Genomic DNA, 16,293 nt, shown 5'->3' with positions numbered 1-16,293 from the left:
TTGTTTTCAAAGAAAAACAGGTATAAGTTAACAATTATATTTGAAGGGCCATTATTGAGAGCAGAAGAAACTGTGCACAATACGTTCGCAAAAAAAAAAAAAAAAAATTGCTTGTATTTATGTGCTCTCATCAAATCCGAAGATCTTGAAGAAAAGAAATCAGAAAGTTTGTGTGATGTTTATTTTCTTTATGCATGTTACGTTTGTAGGCCCTTTTCTTTATAGTATGTGTTTTATTTAGAACGCATATCTGTATATGTCGCTCGCTAAACATTTTAAAGACACATCACTGTTGCATTCATGCTATACCTAAATTAACACTAATATTATTTGTTTGCAAATAAAGAAAATATTAATTTTGAATTTTCTTTGTCTCTCACCCAAATCTTAAGTTAACTACTGAAAAAGAGAACCAAAAGGCTTCACTTCGGCGATGCAAAATTATTCAAATTAAGTGGATATTGAATCCAACATTATTTCAAATCCGAATAGAGAAACTACAAGAGTTTAATGCTGAATGTAGAAACTATAAAGGTTTCGGCAGATCCCAGAGTAATTGAAGTCTTTTGGCTCGCTTTTTTCAGTAATTCTTGGTGTCTTTTGTGATGTGACACCTTTTTTAGCAACTCTATGGTAAAGTATAAGTTCTGCATCACTTCAACCTGAGTATTTAAGGGTCTGGCTCCCACCGACGAGACTTCAACAAAGGTCAAAACTGGTCTGGGTAGTCCTCCCCCATAATGTATAACATCATACATGTCCGCTAGGAGATGTGTTTTACATTATGGGAAATACAAAGGACAGTGATAAGAGCTTACTCCACCTTTACTGCGAGTTTCCCATGTCATGAAAGGTTTGCTCTACACTGGAATCCGCTGAAACTTTTATAGCTTCTATATTCGGCATGAAACTCGTGTAGTTTCTCTATTCGGGTTTGAAATAATGTTGGATTCAATATCCTCTTAAGTTAACTTATTTTTATAATCCTAGATCCTAATCTGTGTTAGTTAATTAACTGAAAATAAAAACTAAATAAACCACCCTCGTATACCAAGGACGGATAATAATTCCGAATTGAGTAAAAAATAAAACAGCCCAAATGCGGTACTGATGTCTTATACATTTATAACCTTTCCTGGGTAGGAGTCACAGCTGAAACTTGAATTACATAATTTTTATATTCAGAATCTTCTTTTTGATGAACCCATAGTAACATATTTGTTTTCCTATTAGGGCTCATCAGCAGAACGAGACGTATCTACCTTCTTGGGAGGAGTCTCGATTCTACCTGGAGGCTTCAACTTCAGCCATTTCGGTGAGGGACGCAGAAGACTCCGAACTGCTGGAGAACCAAGAAGGAGAGAACGAATTCCTACTGGAATGCCTGAATGACGGTGTGATGTCTCAGAAGCAGTTTATTTTGCCAAACAACTCCGGGGCTAAACTAATCACTTCTTACAGATCGTATTTCGGGCCTACTGACCTTGCCGAAACGCCATCATCTTCGTTATCGTCGTCACACACCGACTTAACAGGACATCGCCGCCGTATGTCCTGTGCTGTTAGCGTTAGTATGAACGATCTCAACTGCAGACGCTGGCAAGAAAATAACGCGCTCTACCCGACTGTACACCCTCAACTTAAATCCAGGTCATTAGACGACCTCAGTAAGTTAAGAGAAGACGCACACGTGACCAGATACACTCGACAGCCGTGGACGTTATACGACGTGCAGTGCTGGTCTCTAGGGCATCCTGATGAGACCCTAGACGATCTCCGACTCTACTCCATGACTAAAGAAGAAATAATCCAAATGTGGCAGACGTCAGAGAGGGCACTCATAAATCAACTGAAAGAAACACTGCAGGAGAAAAGAATTCTAGAAGAAAAATTAGCTTTCATTCAAAGAACTCTTCTGAAACCTCCTTGACGTCAAAATCACGCTAGCATCTCAAGTCAAAATGACAGCATCATTTGATGGTGATAATGCCCAAAAATGAGCGGCCGGTCGCATTAGCTGTGTTTGTAGAGGATGTGGTGAATTCATCGATAAGTCTGTTAATGTCTACATTTTATCATTTTTTAATTCAATAGAGTAGAGATATCCTGGGAACAACCAACAGAATAAACCTCTTTATATTCAAAACACAGATAGCAAAATCATATATATGCATGCATGTATGTGTGCTTTTGCTATCTTAGAACACAGCGTACCTGAAATTCTCACCTCGTTAACATGCATAATATTCCACTTACTATGGATGTATATTATATCTGTAGGTAATTATTTAAAGTTACTGAGATAACAGAACATCTAAAGAAGGAATATTGTCTGTCTCATGTAAGCATTTATAGTGTTCGATAAGCTCGATGCACATCATCTCCGACTGAAATTTATCCTCAGCAAATATGCCACATTAGAACAGATATGATGCTATTTTATCAGATGACCGATTTTTTAGTCTTAACAGTGAAGTATAAACTTGAAATAAGAAGGTGGCTTTTAAACACAACAGAAACGGTTTTAGTATTCATACATGCGGTTTAAATGAATATTTTCTCAATAAATTTTGATCGAATACCATTATAGATTTCAGAAAGACATTTTTTAAAACTTTATACACGAAGCTTTTAAAAGTTTTGCTGGCTTTTAAGGTCCGATGTTGGTTAACTAATTTGTAAGATATTTCTTCTTGGAAAGTTTATAATGGGTTAGAATGCCAAATAGTCTTAGCTGTTCGACTTTTAAATAGCATTATAATCAAATTTATTTCATCAGGAAAAGAAGATAAAATTTTAAGATATTCTTTGTTTAGCAACCACGAAATCTTTTAATATTCACTGGCACAATGAATTGTTTTATATGGTATGATACATTTCGCATATCTTGCGATTCTCCTAATAATAACTGGAGAAATTTGTTCAGGGTGGGAATAGCTAAATCCTTGGAGATGACATTCATGATAAGGCGTAATTTATAACAGTCTTTTTAAACAATTTATAAATCTATTGAAAAGAGATGCTCGGGAATAAAATATTTAAGAAGCATATTTCAGATGGTACGGTGGGTGGTCAAAGGCGTGGTATTTTGTGAAAAATCTATGTTAAACAAAATTTGCAGACATAAACGAATTTAGATCATGTAATGGGTGTAGTAAATATGGCCGTGGTCCCTTTTAACAATAGTATTGAAGTACGAACTTCAAAGCATTTACATTTTGGCTGTGTTTATTTTGTAAAGCACCACAAATCCTGAACAACAGTCCCAACTAGATGAAAAGAACAAGGAAAATTAAAGCTACAGTTCGTTGGAGGGGTTCGAAGCAGTAGATTCAGGATGTAAAAGTATAGAACACGTGAAACTTACCAGTTCTCTTCTGATAATGAATATAAATTGGAACATAGTCTCATACTGTATTCTTCATGGACACATAGAATAGTTATTTTTGGGGAACAAGAAGTAATAACAGAAAATAAATCTGTCCCTAATTTAACTTCTCTATTTTCCTTTTAATGCATAGTTTTCTGCTTATTATGCATAGACATCTCAGAAACTCGCCGGCATCTCCCAGTCAATTCCAACCTCATCCTGAAATATTAATTCCTATTTACTCCCTCTTTTTGTTATCTGTATACCAACCCAATCAACTACGTTTATTTACCCTAACACTCGTCCATGATATGCTCTCTCTCTCTCTTGACCACACTACACACTTCACACAGTTAGTGTATTTCCTTGCTGCTTTTTTTGTGGTATTATCGTGCCTTTCTGGTTGCAATCACATTGTGTTCCAAACAGCAATTTTGGATGACTTACTCCTACAGATTATCATGTGATTCGGTTGAGCCACCATGCGTTTCGTTGCTGGGGTGATGTGCCATGATTTCTTTAAACCAGCATTTACTCTTTCTCAATTCATCCTCCCCTCTCCTATTAACCATTTCGCCGATTTCTTCCAAATATTATTCAATATTTGGAAGAAATTGTTGATCACATTAACATTTGGTACACATGTATTCAACATAGCAAAGAAATATTTTTTTCGCTACCTGGGGTAGTGGCAGAGATGTTTATAAAATGGATTTACTTAGAACGTTTAAGAATTTTGTCTTAAAGTCAAAAACAAGCTATGTTAATGCAATAGATTAAGTCACAACTCAGCATGGTGCACTCGATCATATACTATCCCTAAGTCTAAAAATGGTTCCATCAATATTCCTGTTTATCCACAGTATTTTTAAATAATGCAAGACACCTGTCTGTGCTACCAGTGCACTGCAAATGCGTATTTATTCCACAGATTAATTATTTATTTTATTTTATTTTATTTTTACTTTTACAAGGTGCTTGTAAAAGTAAATACTTTCTCGCAAATTTGCGAGAAAGTATGACGCAGTATGCCAAAAAAAGCTTTCTCAACGTTCATCGTACGTTATAGACCAACAAAGCTAAACTTTGCGTACCCACTTATCGGTGATTATTTATCTAGTATAGTCCGGAGAGGGGGGGGGATAAGCACTTGCTTTTCGATCGCATAACCAGGGAGCGACGTTTCGTGCTCACGCCTTTCGAGATTTAAAAAAAAATATTAGCATAGTTTCTCTCTTTTGAGCCTTCGTACTCCAGCAGTCATACTAAATACCTATTCGCAGTAAAATCGGGCGATATTCATCCTGACAATACTCACTCATTCAATCGACGAAACGACAACAGTCCACAACTTCCGAATTCTGCGCAATTTTCTGTCACTGGTGAATAAATATGTTAGTTTGAAGGACAAGTACTGAACGCTCTAGACATTGATAATCTGGAGATATATTTAGCTTAGTTTCCGTTGGACAATATAACCATATGACTAAAATGCTGAAAATGCAGAAGCAACATGGATTTTTTAACCATATAGTGCTAAATGCATCTCAGTGTATATGCAGATACTAATAGTATTTCCTTTGAACGTATACTAGACGTGATGGCATAAGAATGATAACTATGTTTAGCGCGTATTTTTAAATAGTTGCCGTGAGAATTACCACTGTTTTCTACACATATACTACTGATACTATAAAAACGTTTATTACGAAATATTTCGAAGTAGTTTGGAAGCTAATTTTAATTACAAAATAAAGAAAGTATTTGCTATCCACAAATTTATTATTATTATTACGTGACACCTCCAGGGGGTCTCAAGACTCATCGAAGGAGAACATCTCTCTATCTCCACCATTCAATCCACCAACTACAACTAACCGCAACTACACCAACGCGATCTACCGCTCGCCACTACCACTAGTATTTCCACAGAAAATCACAAACATCCATGCCCACAGCGGGATTCGAACCCACAGCCTTTTGGCTGGAGAGTGAATACGCTACCCGCTAGGCTGTTTACTGCAAAACTTGAATTTTTGTAGTAAGCAAAACTACTTAGGCATAATGTAGCAATATTTAGAAGTTCAAGTAATATATTGCATTACCTAACAGGTGAGCTTGGATTCTTTGTGAATAATATTTGCCCCGTAATTATCTTGAAATTTTTAAATTGTGGCCTTTATATCGACTGTGATATTCCAAAAAAATTACGATTTACATCATTCAATAACAACTATCTCTACAGTTTTTCATGTACACTGAAGTGTCCTTTGTTGCATAGGGTCCTGATCCTGCTAACATTTACAATGTTCTTTGGGTGTACGTCACATACCTGCCATTATCACTATTCATGCCTGAAATGAGTCGATGGCACCACTACAATGTGTAGTGGCATCTACACATTGTAGTGGTGCCATCGACTCATTTTCAAAGGCACCACTACACATTGTAGTGGTGCCTTTTCAAATCGGTTATTGCATCTTACATCAAACATTCTTTGATCACCCTACAAGTGCCATGTTTGAAATAGATTTCTTAAATAAGTTATCACGTTACACGTGCTTTTAAATGTTAGACTGCTACAAAAATTGTATATATATGTATAAAGAATCAGCAGTTAGATTGTTCATTGAAATAGCCTTTATTCTTAACCCTAAGCACTTGTCACCTCTTCAATTAAACTTATTTTTAAAAGGCGTATTCTGTAACTGACTGCACATAGGATAACTGTATAATATCAAGGTGTAAATGTTCTACTTCAAAAACATTCTCAAATAAATAAAAAAAACAGTGAACGTTCATTTGAAAAATGAGTGTTCTTAGGGGCATTCTTCAAAACTTATTACAGATGCAGAATGACTACATGTTAATAAGCATGCCGGTAGTTAACTATGCATCTATGGTAGCCCAGCTTTATTAGTAATATAGTAGTAGTAGTCTTGCACAATACATTGAAAGTTTCTAAGCAAAAATGGCAAATCTATATAGGCTATGACTCTCGTAGTCATCCAATAAATCTTCCACTTGATTTTCTAACGTTGGAAAGCTAATTGCTGGACTTATCTAGAAGGGAGTATCTGATTAATTAACATTTGCGATGCCTAATGTGCCATCGTAAGGGTAAAAGCAAGCAGAACCACTAATTCTGATTAAATAAAAAGGAAACATCTCGAGCTCTTTGAACTTTACATAATACAAAATAACAAGAATAATTCAAAATTCAAGTTATGTTGACATTCAAATTAACAAGAACCTTGGTGTAATTGGAAAAATCATGTGAATTGTATTCAGAAGTACAGAAACAGATCATAGTTTTCAACCTATGTTTTACCTATTTTCACTCGAGGAAAAATTTTTTCGCGTGCGTCAAACGCAAAGGCACGTTGAAGGTGATTAAGAAGCTAACTTGGCGAACGTTTTCAGTTAATGACAATGTAAAATCCTCTCTGAAAATCGATAAAGACCATTACAGAAACAACAACGATACCACTAATAAAAAAAAGCAAAATTATCATCTACTATAGCGTCACTGTAGTAGCAGACAATCTCCTATTTTCTGGGATTGGTGCACTTTTTTTATGCTGCATAAAAACGTGCTTTAATTTGAAAGATCGGGTTTTTCAGAAAGTAGAACTTCTCTAGTTTTAAAAAAGCAGGAAATCGAAAACATGTTTTTAAAAGAAGTCAGGGAAGATTTACTGGATAGTTACCTTCGCCTAACCTCCATCAAAAAAAACGTAAAGTAAATTAGCACTTCTCGGTTAACACTGGTTTTAAATGTGGATTTCTGCTACATTCAATATTTTTAGAATTTACTTACTGTAATTAATAGTGAACTTTTACAGTGCCTAAATATCAAAATTCACTAGTTTTGTTTCCAGGAATTATCACAGTGATATGTGTCTTCTACTTATTCTCAGGATACTGTTCTTTCTGGTAGCATTGGATTAGCATTGTATTTCCTTGGTTTAGCACCCAAGAAGTTTACTTTTGATTAATGAATTTAACCGAAGTTTTGTTGAAAAGTAAGTGTATCTGGAATCACGTGAAGGCGAGAATGGATTTCATGAAAATGTAAAAGACTGTGATAATTCCTGGCAATGAAAATAGTTGCAGTGTTATCCATTGTGTCGTATGGATTTCAAATCCCAATTCACCAGTGTTTTTTATAGGATAACCATCTTCACCATGTCGCAGCTAACATTAATCTATCAGGTAAACTTTCATGCTAAAAAAATATTTTTGATTGTTACTTAAATGCACTTTAACTACTTGATTCGTATCATTTTATATCTTCGTCAGACGATTGTAGTGCAAGTAATCTATGTATCACATTATAACATCCGAAAATAAATGCTTTGTATAACCTGTGATGGAGTCTTACTTACCCAAAATCAGCATCTGCATGATATTTTATAACTGACTGATTTCAATAGTCTTCAGGGTCCTCCAAGTTAAAAATATGCACGCTACATAATAATAGTGGATGTGAATAACATCTCAGAGGAAATATAATTTTCTAAACGCTACGAAGATATTTAATTTAAAACTAATTAGATTAGTGTATCTCTACAAAAGCGATCATTACCATGAGACCTTGTTAGCAGCAATTTGAAAGATACACGTGATGTACATAATAGCCAAGGCCGTTGTAACCGACTAAGAAACTATGGCAACGATGTAGCAGTACAAACCTGTAAAGACTATATCATAACCATAAAAACACCAGTTTTTAATTATTATTTTTTTTTAATTTTACATATTTTCTTGAATTTAGGGCAGCATTTTTACCAACAGCATCCCTGATAATAGCTAGCGTAGTTCGATTAAATGTTTAATGTGTCGATGAATTGGAAGAGCATTGTTTTTGTTATCTTAACAGTTATGAGCGCAACTTGGTGTTACATCAGCATTTTCTGATGATCATTCATACATTCGTTATATTTAGGAGGTGTGCCCATAGGTTCCTCCTGCTTACCCAGACTGGGCTAAAAAAAATTATTTCAAGAATTCATCCCGCAATTTTAGTCTTCTCTTCTGAAATTGAAGTGCTTCACCAATAGTTACTTAGTCACAAAATGAATATTATCTCTCATTTCTTTTTATCTGATCTCATATTTCCACGATGAGATAACTGCTAGCAGGATACGTAAGATATAAATACATACAACATCAATTAGTCAACATAGACCTTAGGATGGACTGTTGAATATAGAATCCTATCTAGAGGTTGGTTGATTTGTGGAGGATAAACTTAGGAACATGTAACATTTTATACGACTTTCTAAAGGTTGTATAACTCATTAAAATTAGTTTATGGCAATTCCATAACTAATTTCAAGTAATTTGAGTCTCGGGTCTGGGTTAGTCCCGAGGGGGTGGAAAAAGGGGAAAATAGTTCCACTGCATAAAGGAGGTTTCAAGACTGCTGTTGTAAATTTCCGACCGATCAGGAATCGTTGTCAAGGTCTTGGAGAAAATAGTCAAGAGAAAAATACAGGATTGGACAGATGAAAATGGGATACTGTGTGGGGGACAACATGGTTTTGTGAAGGGTTGATCATGCCTCAGTAACGTGCTCACGTTTTATAAAACGGTGACGGCTGAACTGGATAAGGATAACGGGTTTACACTGATTCTACTGGACCTTGCTAAGGCCTTTGGCACGATACCACATGGAATTCTAATCCGTAAACTCCAACATATGGGGATGGATATAGGGTTCGTGAGATGGATAGGAGGGTGGTTGATGGAGAGATATCAGAGAGTGGTTTATTCAGGAGTAGAGTCCAAAAGACGTCCTGTGACTAGTAGTGTGCCGCAGGGTTCTGTTCTTGTACCACTACTTTTCAATTTGTTCATTAACGATATAGGAAAGGATCCGAGAGGAAGTGTTCACTTGTTTGCTGATGATGCAAAGTTGGGTAGAGCAATAGTGAGTGCACAGGATGTCAAAATTTTGCAAGATGATTTGGAAGTTTGGAGGACTGGGCTATGGAGAATGGATGTCAATTTAATGTGCAAAGTGTAACGTTATGCATTTCGGGGTGAAAAGATTAACAGCAGTATATCACATTGGTGGAACCGTACTCCAGAAGATTGACGAGGCCATGGATTTGAGAGTGTTGGTGGATAGAGAGATAAGACCTTGATAAGACCCCATCTAGTGTACTGTGCCCAGATTTGGTCGCCAGGGTTTCTTCTTGATGGGGAGGAGGTGGTGAGGATCCAGAGACGAGTGACCAAGATGATAGCAGGTCTATCGAATAAACCTTATGAGAACAGGTTGAAGATTTGTAAGATGCAGAAATTGGTTGTTAGGCGGAAAAGGGGTGATATCATTGAGACATTCAAATTACTGAAGGGTTTCTATAAGATTAATTCAGAAGATATTTTTGAGAATAGGACCGGTGGTGGGAGGACTAGGGGCCATACATGGAAGCTAGGCAAGAGTATGGTTAGCAGGGGTGTTAGAGCTAGGTTTTTTACTTAGAGAGTGGTGAATGAGTGGAATAAACTGCCAGAGTCTGTTGTGGGTGCCATGACTGTGAATGAGTTCAAGGCGAGGTATAATAGATACTGTGTGAATGTCGAATAGTTGTTCTTGACATGATGTTAGGGCCATCCTCGGTGAGTCTAAGGACACCTTGGAGTTTCCTGTTATAATAATAATAGTAATTTATTATTATTATTATTTATTTTTTTTATTTTTTTTTATAATGTATAATTTTATTGATTTCTAAAATATTTACACATATACAATGATCATCTTGAGTAACATTCTAACTTATAATATTTACAAAATTCAGCACTAAGTGCTACATATATGATTAATTTTCTACATTGGATTTCAATTAAAATTTTCAATTGTTGCCTCTATATTATGTATTTACAACACATGTTCTTCGAATATCAATAATGAAGATTGTACAGAATTTTCTGTATAATGAATGACTAGTATAATAATGTTAATAAGAATAATAATAATAGTATTTTTTCACACTGAGAAGATTTATAATACATAGTATTTACGTATATATACATGAGACATATTTTCTGTACATTACAAAGATTCAGTACAATATGCAGATTTTTTTTTTTTTAAGTTTGAGAAAGAGTGATTATACATACAAATTTCTGCATTTGCTTATAAGGATTACTTGTAGATGAGTGAGGCAAGTTAATCCCTGCAGTTAATCCCAAGAAAATACCTGCCAATGTTCCGAAATCAAACTTGTAACACACGAAAAATACCTCGGTCTCTATATAGATTCCCACCTTAAATGGACAAAACATATAAAATACCTACACACCAAACTCCGGATCATCGCAGCAAAACTCTTCCAAGTTAAAGACATTATTCCACCAAACATAAAAAAAAACTCCTATATCCCTATATCACGGTATCTGCGAATCCCTACTCAGATACGGAATAACAGTCTATGCAAATACATGAAACAGCCACCTAACAAAATTAGAAACACTACACAGGAAAATCGTGTCAACAGTGATCTGGACACCTTACACGCAACAACCAATATCCATCAAGCACATGGCGATACACAGAATTCTGAGCATTAAAAACCTGAAACACTACATGACATTAACAAGGAATTACTTCAACATCATCTATCGAAACAACAGAGATACATATCGTATAACACGACCTATAGCAACTCTCTACATCCCCACACCCTTCAACAACACATACAGTTCTTTTGTGAGATCACATCAGATACCCTCGCAAATCAACAGCCTACCAATAAAGCTAAAACACGTAGATAACTACAGAACATTAAAAAACGAACTCTGGAAAATATACCAACAAAGTTAAGAAACCATTAACACTAATATACACATCACAAATCACTAGCATCCAATGCCGACATTCCATACATAAAAAGTAGTAACAACACAAATAGTGAAGGCTAAATCCCACTAGGGATTTAGCCTTCACTAAATAAGGCTAAATAATAATAATAATAATAATAATTTTCAATCTAATTTCATATTTTCAGATGATTATTTTTGAGCTTATGTTTGTGATGTTTGTTGTATAATATTTAAAAAAATAAGGATAATAAAATAATAAGAATACAACAGTAATGATACAATAATAAAATAATATGGAAACAATCCAGTGTGCAATCCTTATCTTCCAATGGAGTAATTTTAGCAGTTATCAAACTGGACACTGAATAAACAAAACATAGCTTGGCAGTTTAGAACTTAGCCAGTACATGTACATTATGATGGTACAATATAACCAAATATGCTAGATGGAGCACACTGCTTATTTAACAAGGGCTGTACTGTTTTTGCACTAGAGAATCAGGGCAATCAATGCAAACTCAGATACTGAAGATGTATAAATAAATTATTCGGAGAGAAATGGATCCAACAGAGGAATTACAGAAACACCATGATATTAATCAGTGTTACTGCTATACTTTTAAAAATAACTCAATGATCTATTTCAGAGAGAGAGGAAACAATTGCTATATGTAGTAATTTACTCACTTTTTATAATAGTGACAGCTGAGTTGGATAAAGAGAACAACTTCATGATGATCTTATACATTTTGTATAGGCATTCAATAGGAACACTGTTACATAAATTGTAACTAATGTGGATTGATATGAAGCTGACAAATAACAAAACTTAGTACAGAGAAGAGTGGAATTCACAAAAATGGGAGAGAAATGCATCCAATAGAGGAAGGAGATGTGGCTATTATTGTGCTGTAGAGATTTGTACTTAAACTGCTGCTATTTAATTTATATACTAATGATAGGAAATGATTTAAAGAAAAATGTTGAGGTTTCTTTATGTTGCAAAATTGGGTAGTAAAATAGGTAATCATGGCAGAGTAGAATCCTGCAGAACAATTTAAAAAGATTGACAGTTTGGATAAAGATAATGAATGACAGTTCACTGTGCAAAAGTAAAACAAATATCATGCGCTTTGCGATGAAAAGATTACACGCTGTATACTATACTGATAGAACTGGACTCCCAGTAAGAATACTCACACTATAGGTTAAAGGCCTCTGCCAGAGGTATTATATAACCTCGCACCACATGGTGTGAGATGCTCCATAGTAATTAACATAGTTTGACTACTGTTGTGATTAATTCGCTGACAGTGACTGTTGCTGGAATTGTTTCACACACACACACACACACACACACACACACACACACACACACACACACACACACACACACACACACACACACACACACACACACACACACACACACACACACACACACACACACACACACACACACACACCGTCTTGATTAGCCAATGTTTCATTCTTTGTGCAAAGAATAGAAAAGCAACCTACTTTAGGTTTCCAAAGCATGCATTTGCCTAACAGTGAGTATGCGTACGAGTGAATACGCATAAGAAATAACATGCTTTTAAAAAGCATGTTATTTCTTATGTTTAATTGAGCTGAGGTAAAAGAAAAAGTGTTTCTTAAACGGTGCATAGTGTGATTTCCTTTGTGAATTGCGCTACATTTTTTTCTCAGTAACACAAGTGTTCTTTAGTGGTTTTGCTTTTGGAGTTTCTTTGTTATACATTGTGTTATTTTGGGTTACCGAGAAGGCAAGGTCACAGTCAGCAGCATTTGCCGTGGAAGAGAAGATAAGTTTTCGTTATTTGGTATAAATCAATATAACGTTTATATTGATGCTGCCACAAATGGCGTATCACCAAGTCCTCTGCCATTTAAGAACTATATTATATGTAACATAATAAAGGACTTTGTGGCATGCATGATTTGCGGCATGTATGCGTCTTGAGAGTTGGATGTGGGAGTGAGAGAAAGGGGAGTACGTGTATGCGCAAAATTCTTTTGACTCCATGGAGTCCTGGATAATAATGGGAGAAATTCAATTAATTAGATATTTCGATAACCGATCTGGTTTCGTCAGGGATGGGAAATGAATGTCGGGAGACGTGTAGTGTGATAGGAGAGAATGGCGAGCAAAATATGAATGAGAAAATAAGATTCAGGAGTGTGGAAGGGTTGAATGATTGTGAAGTTTTCGGAGATGGTCTTGATTGAAAGAATGACTAACTTGCAGAGAGGGATAGATGAGCTGAATGAGGAGGTGGAATGTCTTGTGAACGAGATGAGAAGTATGAAAGATGAGATTAGGAGAATGGAAGGGATGAATGCAACGTTTCGGAATGATAGAAGAGGAGAGAATGGAAACAGTAGGAGAGAGGGAATGGAACAGAGGCATGGGAATGTTAGAAGAGGAGAGAATAGGAGCAGTAGAAGAGAGGCATTGAGAGAGAGTTATGGGAATGATAGAGGAAGGGAGAATGGAAACATTAGGAAAGAGGGAATGAGAAGAATGTGAGGGGAATGCTAGAACCAGGGACAGAGTGATGCCAGGAATTGTTCAAATGAGCTTTATTGGAGTATTTCATCCTGGAGAAGAAGGTTTTAATACTAGAGGGATAGGGCAGGTTCAGGGTTTAGATATGCAAGAGGAGAGTGTGTTCCAAATACTGAGTACTCTGGATACCAGGTAAAGCTGTTGGACTGGATAGTATTTGACCACGGGTTTTGAGAGAATGTGCTAAAGAACTGACAGCTCCGTTGACCTGGCTCTTCAATAAAAGCCTGGCTGCGGGAAAGGTACCCAAGGAATGATAGGAAGGAAGATAAGATAGTGCCGCTGCACAAGATAGTGCCGCTGTCTAATTATAGACCAGTTTGTGTGTCATCAGTAGTTGTTAAGGTCTTGGAGATATTAGTGAGGGACTGTATACAGCGTTGGGCAGATGAAGGTAATGTTATCTGTGAGAATCAACATGGATTTGTTAATGGCCGCTCTTGCTTTAGTAATATGATTGCCTTTTATAATAAAGTGACAAGAGCAGTTGATGAGGGAAAGGCATATACTAAAATTTTTAGGATTTTTCAAAGGCGTTTGACAGGGTGCCACATGATGACTTGATATTTAAGTTGTAGCACATGGGTTTAGATGCCGAGTTAGTCAACTGGATTCAGGATTGGCTGTCTGATAAGTATCAGAGAGTTGTGTGTGGTGGGGCAATATCAAGGAAGCAAAATGTCACAGTGGGGTATTGTATACTGGGACTTGTATTTTTTAACTTTTATATCAATGACATTGTCAGTGGATTGCAAGAGGATATTCAGTTGTTTGCGGATGATGTGAAGCTGAGAAGGGTTATAAGTAACAGTGCAGATGTGGCAGCCCTGCAAGGGGATTGGAATTAACTAGACAGATGGGCAAATGAATGCGGGTAACGGTTTAATGCAGCAAAATTTTAAATCTTGAAGTTTGGGATCCATCGATGGGAGATGCATACTGGATTAGAGGAGCTATACTGGAGGAAGTAGAGGAGACAAGACATCTGGGGCGATGATTGATAGAAAACTGAAATACAGGGAGCATATTGTAAAGGTGGTGAAGGTAACCCAGAGGATTACTGCAATACTGAGAAGGACATTGAGAAGGAACAGTTGTCATTCTGTTGTATAACATCCTGATTAGATCACACTTAGACTATTGTTCTCAGATATGGTCCCCATGATTTGAAGGGGATACATTGACTGTGGAAAGGGTACAGAGACGGATAACAAAGATGGTTTCAGACTGTACAATATTAGTTATGAGGATCGGTTGAGGGAATGTGGACTGCAGAGTTTGGTAGATAAAAGGAGAGGTGATATGATTGAGACTTAAACTGTTAAGAGGTAGTTACAAGGTTGACACCGGGAGTTCTTTCACTTGGTGGAGCAGCGGGAAGGAGTGACGACAAGGGGTCATCTCTGGAAGTTACAAAAGGAAGGTGTGAGCAAGAGAGTGAGGAGTGGTTTCTTTGCATGGAGGATGGTTGAGCTGTGAAAAGCACTGCCTGATAGCAAGAACAGTCGATGAGTTCAAGAAGTGGTATGATAGACTTTGTGTTTCCTAGGAACGACCTCCCACGATGAGTCTTTTGACTCCAGGAGGCCTGAATAATAATAATACTAGTAATAATAATAAATATGTGTAGACAAATAAATGCAAGCAGCAGAAACTGAATTTTTTTGTTCTCTCAAAAGCAAAGCTTTTAAGGTCTTAGAAAGGTTGACTTTTATTCTCCTCCTCCCTGTAGTATAATTTTATTATAATTATACTTGAAAAGAAATTATAATCTTCTTTTATCTAGTGTAATCAAACACATTTTGTTTAAGAAGTATCTTTATGACTAGGCGTTTTGTATAGAGAAGCTGTAGCATTCACATCAATTGCTTTGGGATCAAATAAAATAATGCTAAATGCATTTCCTTACAAACGTTCATATTTCTACACAGTGTGGAAACAGTTTACTCAAACCAGTTTCAACCTTCACCGAGGGCTTACTGTTGGGTGCCGTACACAGGAAGAGTGCTTTCCAATATGGGATGCTAAGGAAATTATTGTGAAGTCAAGAGACTACATATAAGTAGCCTAGTTGTGAAGATTCTTCAGATGTGCACTTTGTTTTCTTAAACTTCGATAAAGATTTAAACAAAAATATAATTTTTGGCAAGTATTATTTATATATAAAGTTATTAGTTGTTCAGTATAGTAATGCCAGATATTAAAGAGAAAATCTAATTTCTTGTATGTTGAGGAGGCAACACTTGTAATAGACTATACCAACAGAGATTTGAAATTAGAGTCATCCCAAAAATGAAACAGAATAAACTATACAAACTCCATCTTTTGCAATCCTGGAGAGCATACAATACAGTGCAGGCAAGTTGGTCTACTTTAATGAAATAGGAAGAAATGTCAATATCTGCTTAAAGATAGCTGCCCAACACCTTTTACAAATGAAATGCTGAAAACCTACTTCATTCATTCATCTTCAAGAATAAAGAATCTACTTTTTTCTTGG

At 36.1% G+C, this 16,293-nt stretch overlaps 1 protein-coding gene across 1 annotated transcript in view; it reads left to right on the top strand.

Annotated features, from left to right (window-relative positions):
* LOC150092579 (glutamate receptor ionotropic, NMDA 3A-like) overlaps positions 1 to 1,930 on the top strand; it is a 79,891-nt gene extending 77,961 nt beyond the window's left edge. Inside the window, exon 10 of the mRNA XM_090414240.1 lies at positions 1,234 to 1,930. Within this exon, the coding sequence (XP_090270366.1) occupies positions 1,234 to 1,930 (697 nt within the window). The remainder of the gene's footprint in view (positions 1 to 1,233) is intronic.
* Positions 1,931 to 16,293: the final 14,363 nt, after the last annotated feature.

This window comes from Typopeltis vanoorti, chromosome 25 (assembly GCF_054136105.1).
Source record: "Typopeltis vanoorti isolate ZY-2024b chromosome 25, IOZ_Tvanoo_1.0, whole genome shotgun sequence".
NCBI lineage: Eukaryota > Metazoa > Arthropoda > Arachnida > Uropygi > Thelyphonidae > Typopeltis > Typopeltis vanoorti.
The sequence above is the reverse complement of the archived record's forward strand: the minus strand, read 5'-3'. Positions and strand labels throughout refer to the sequence as shown.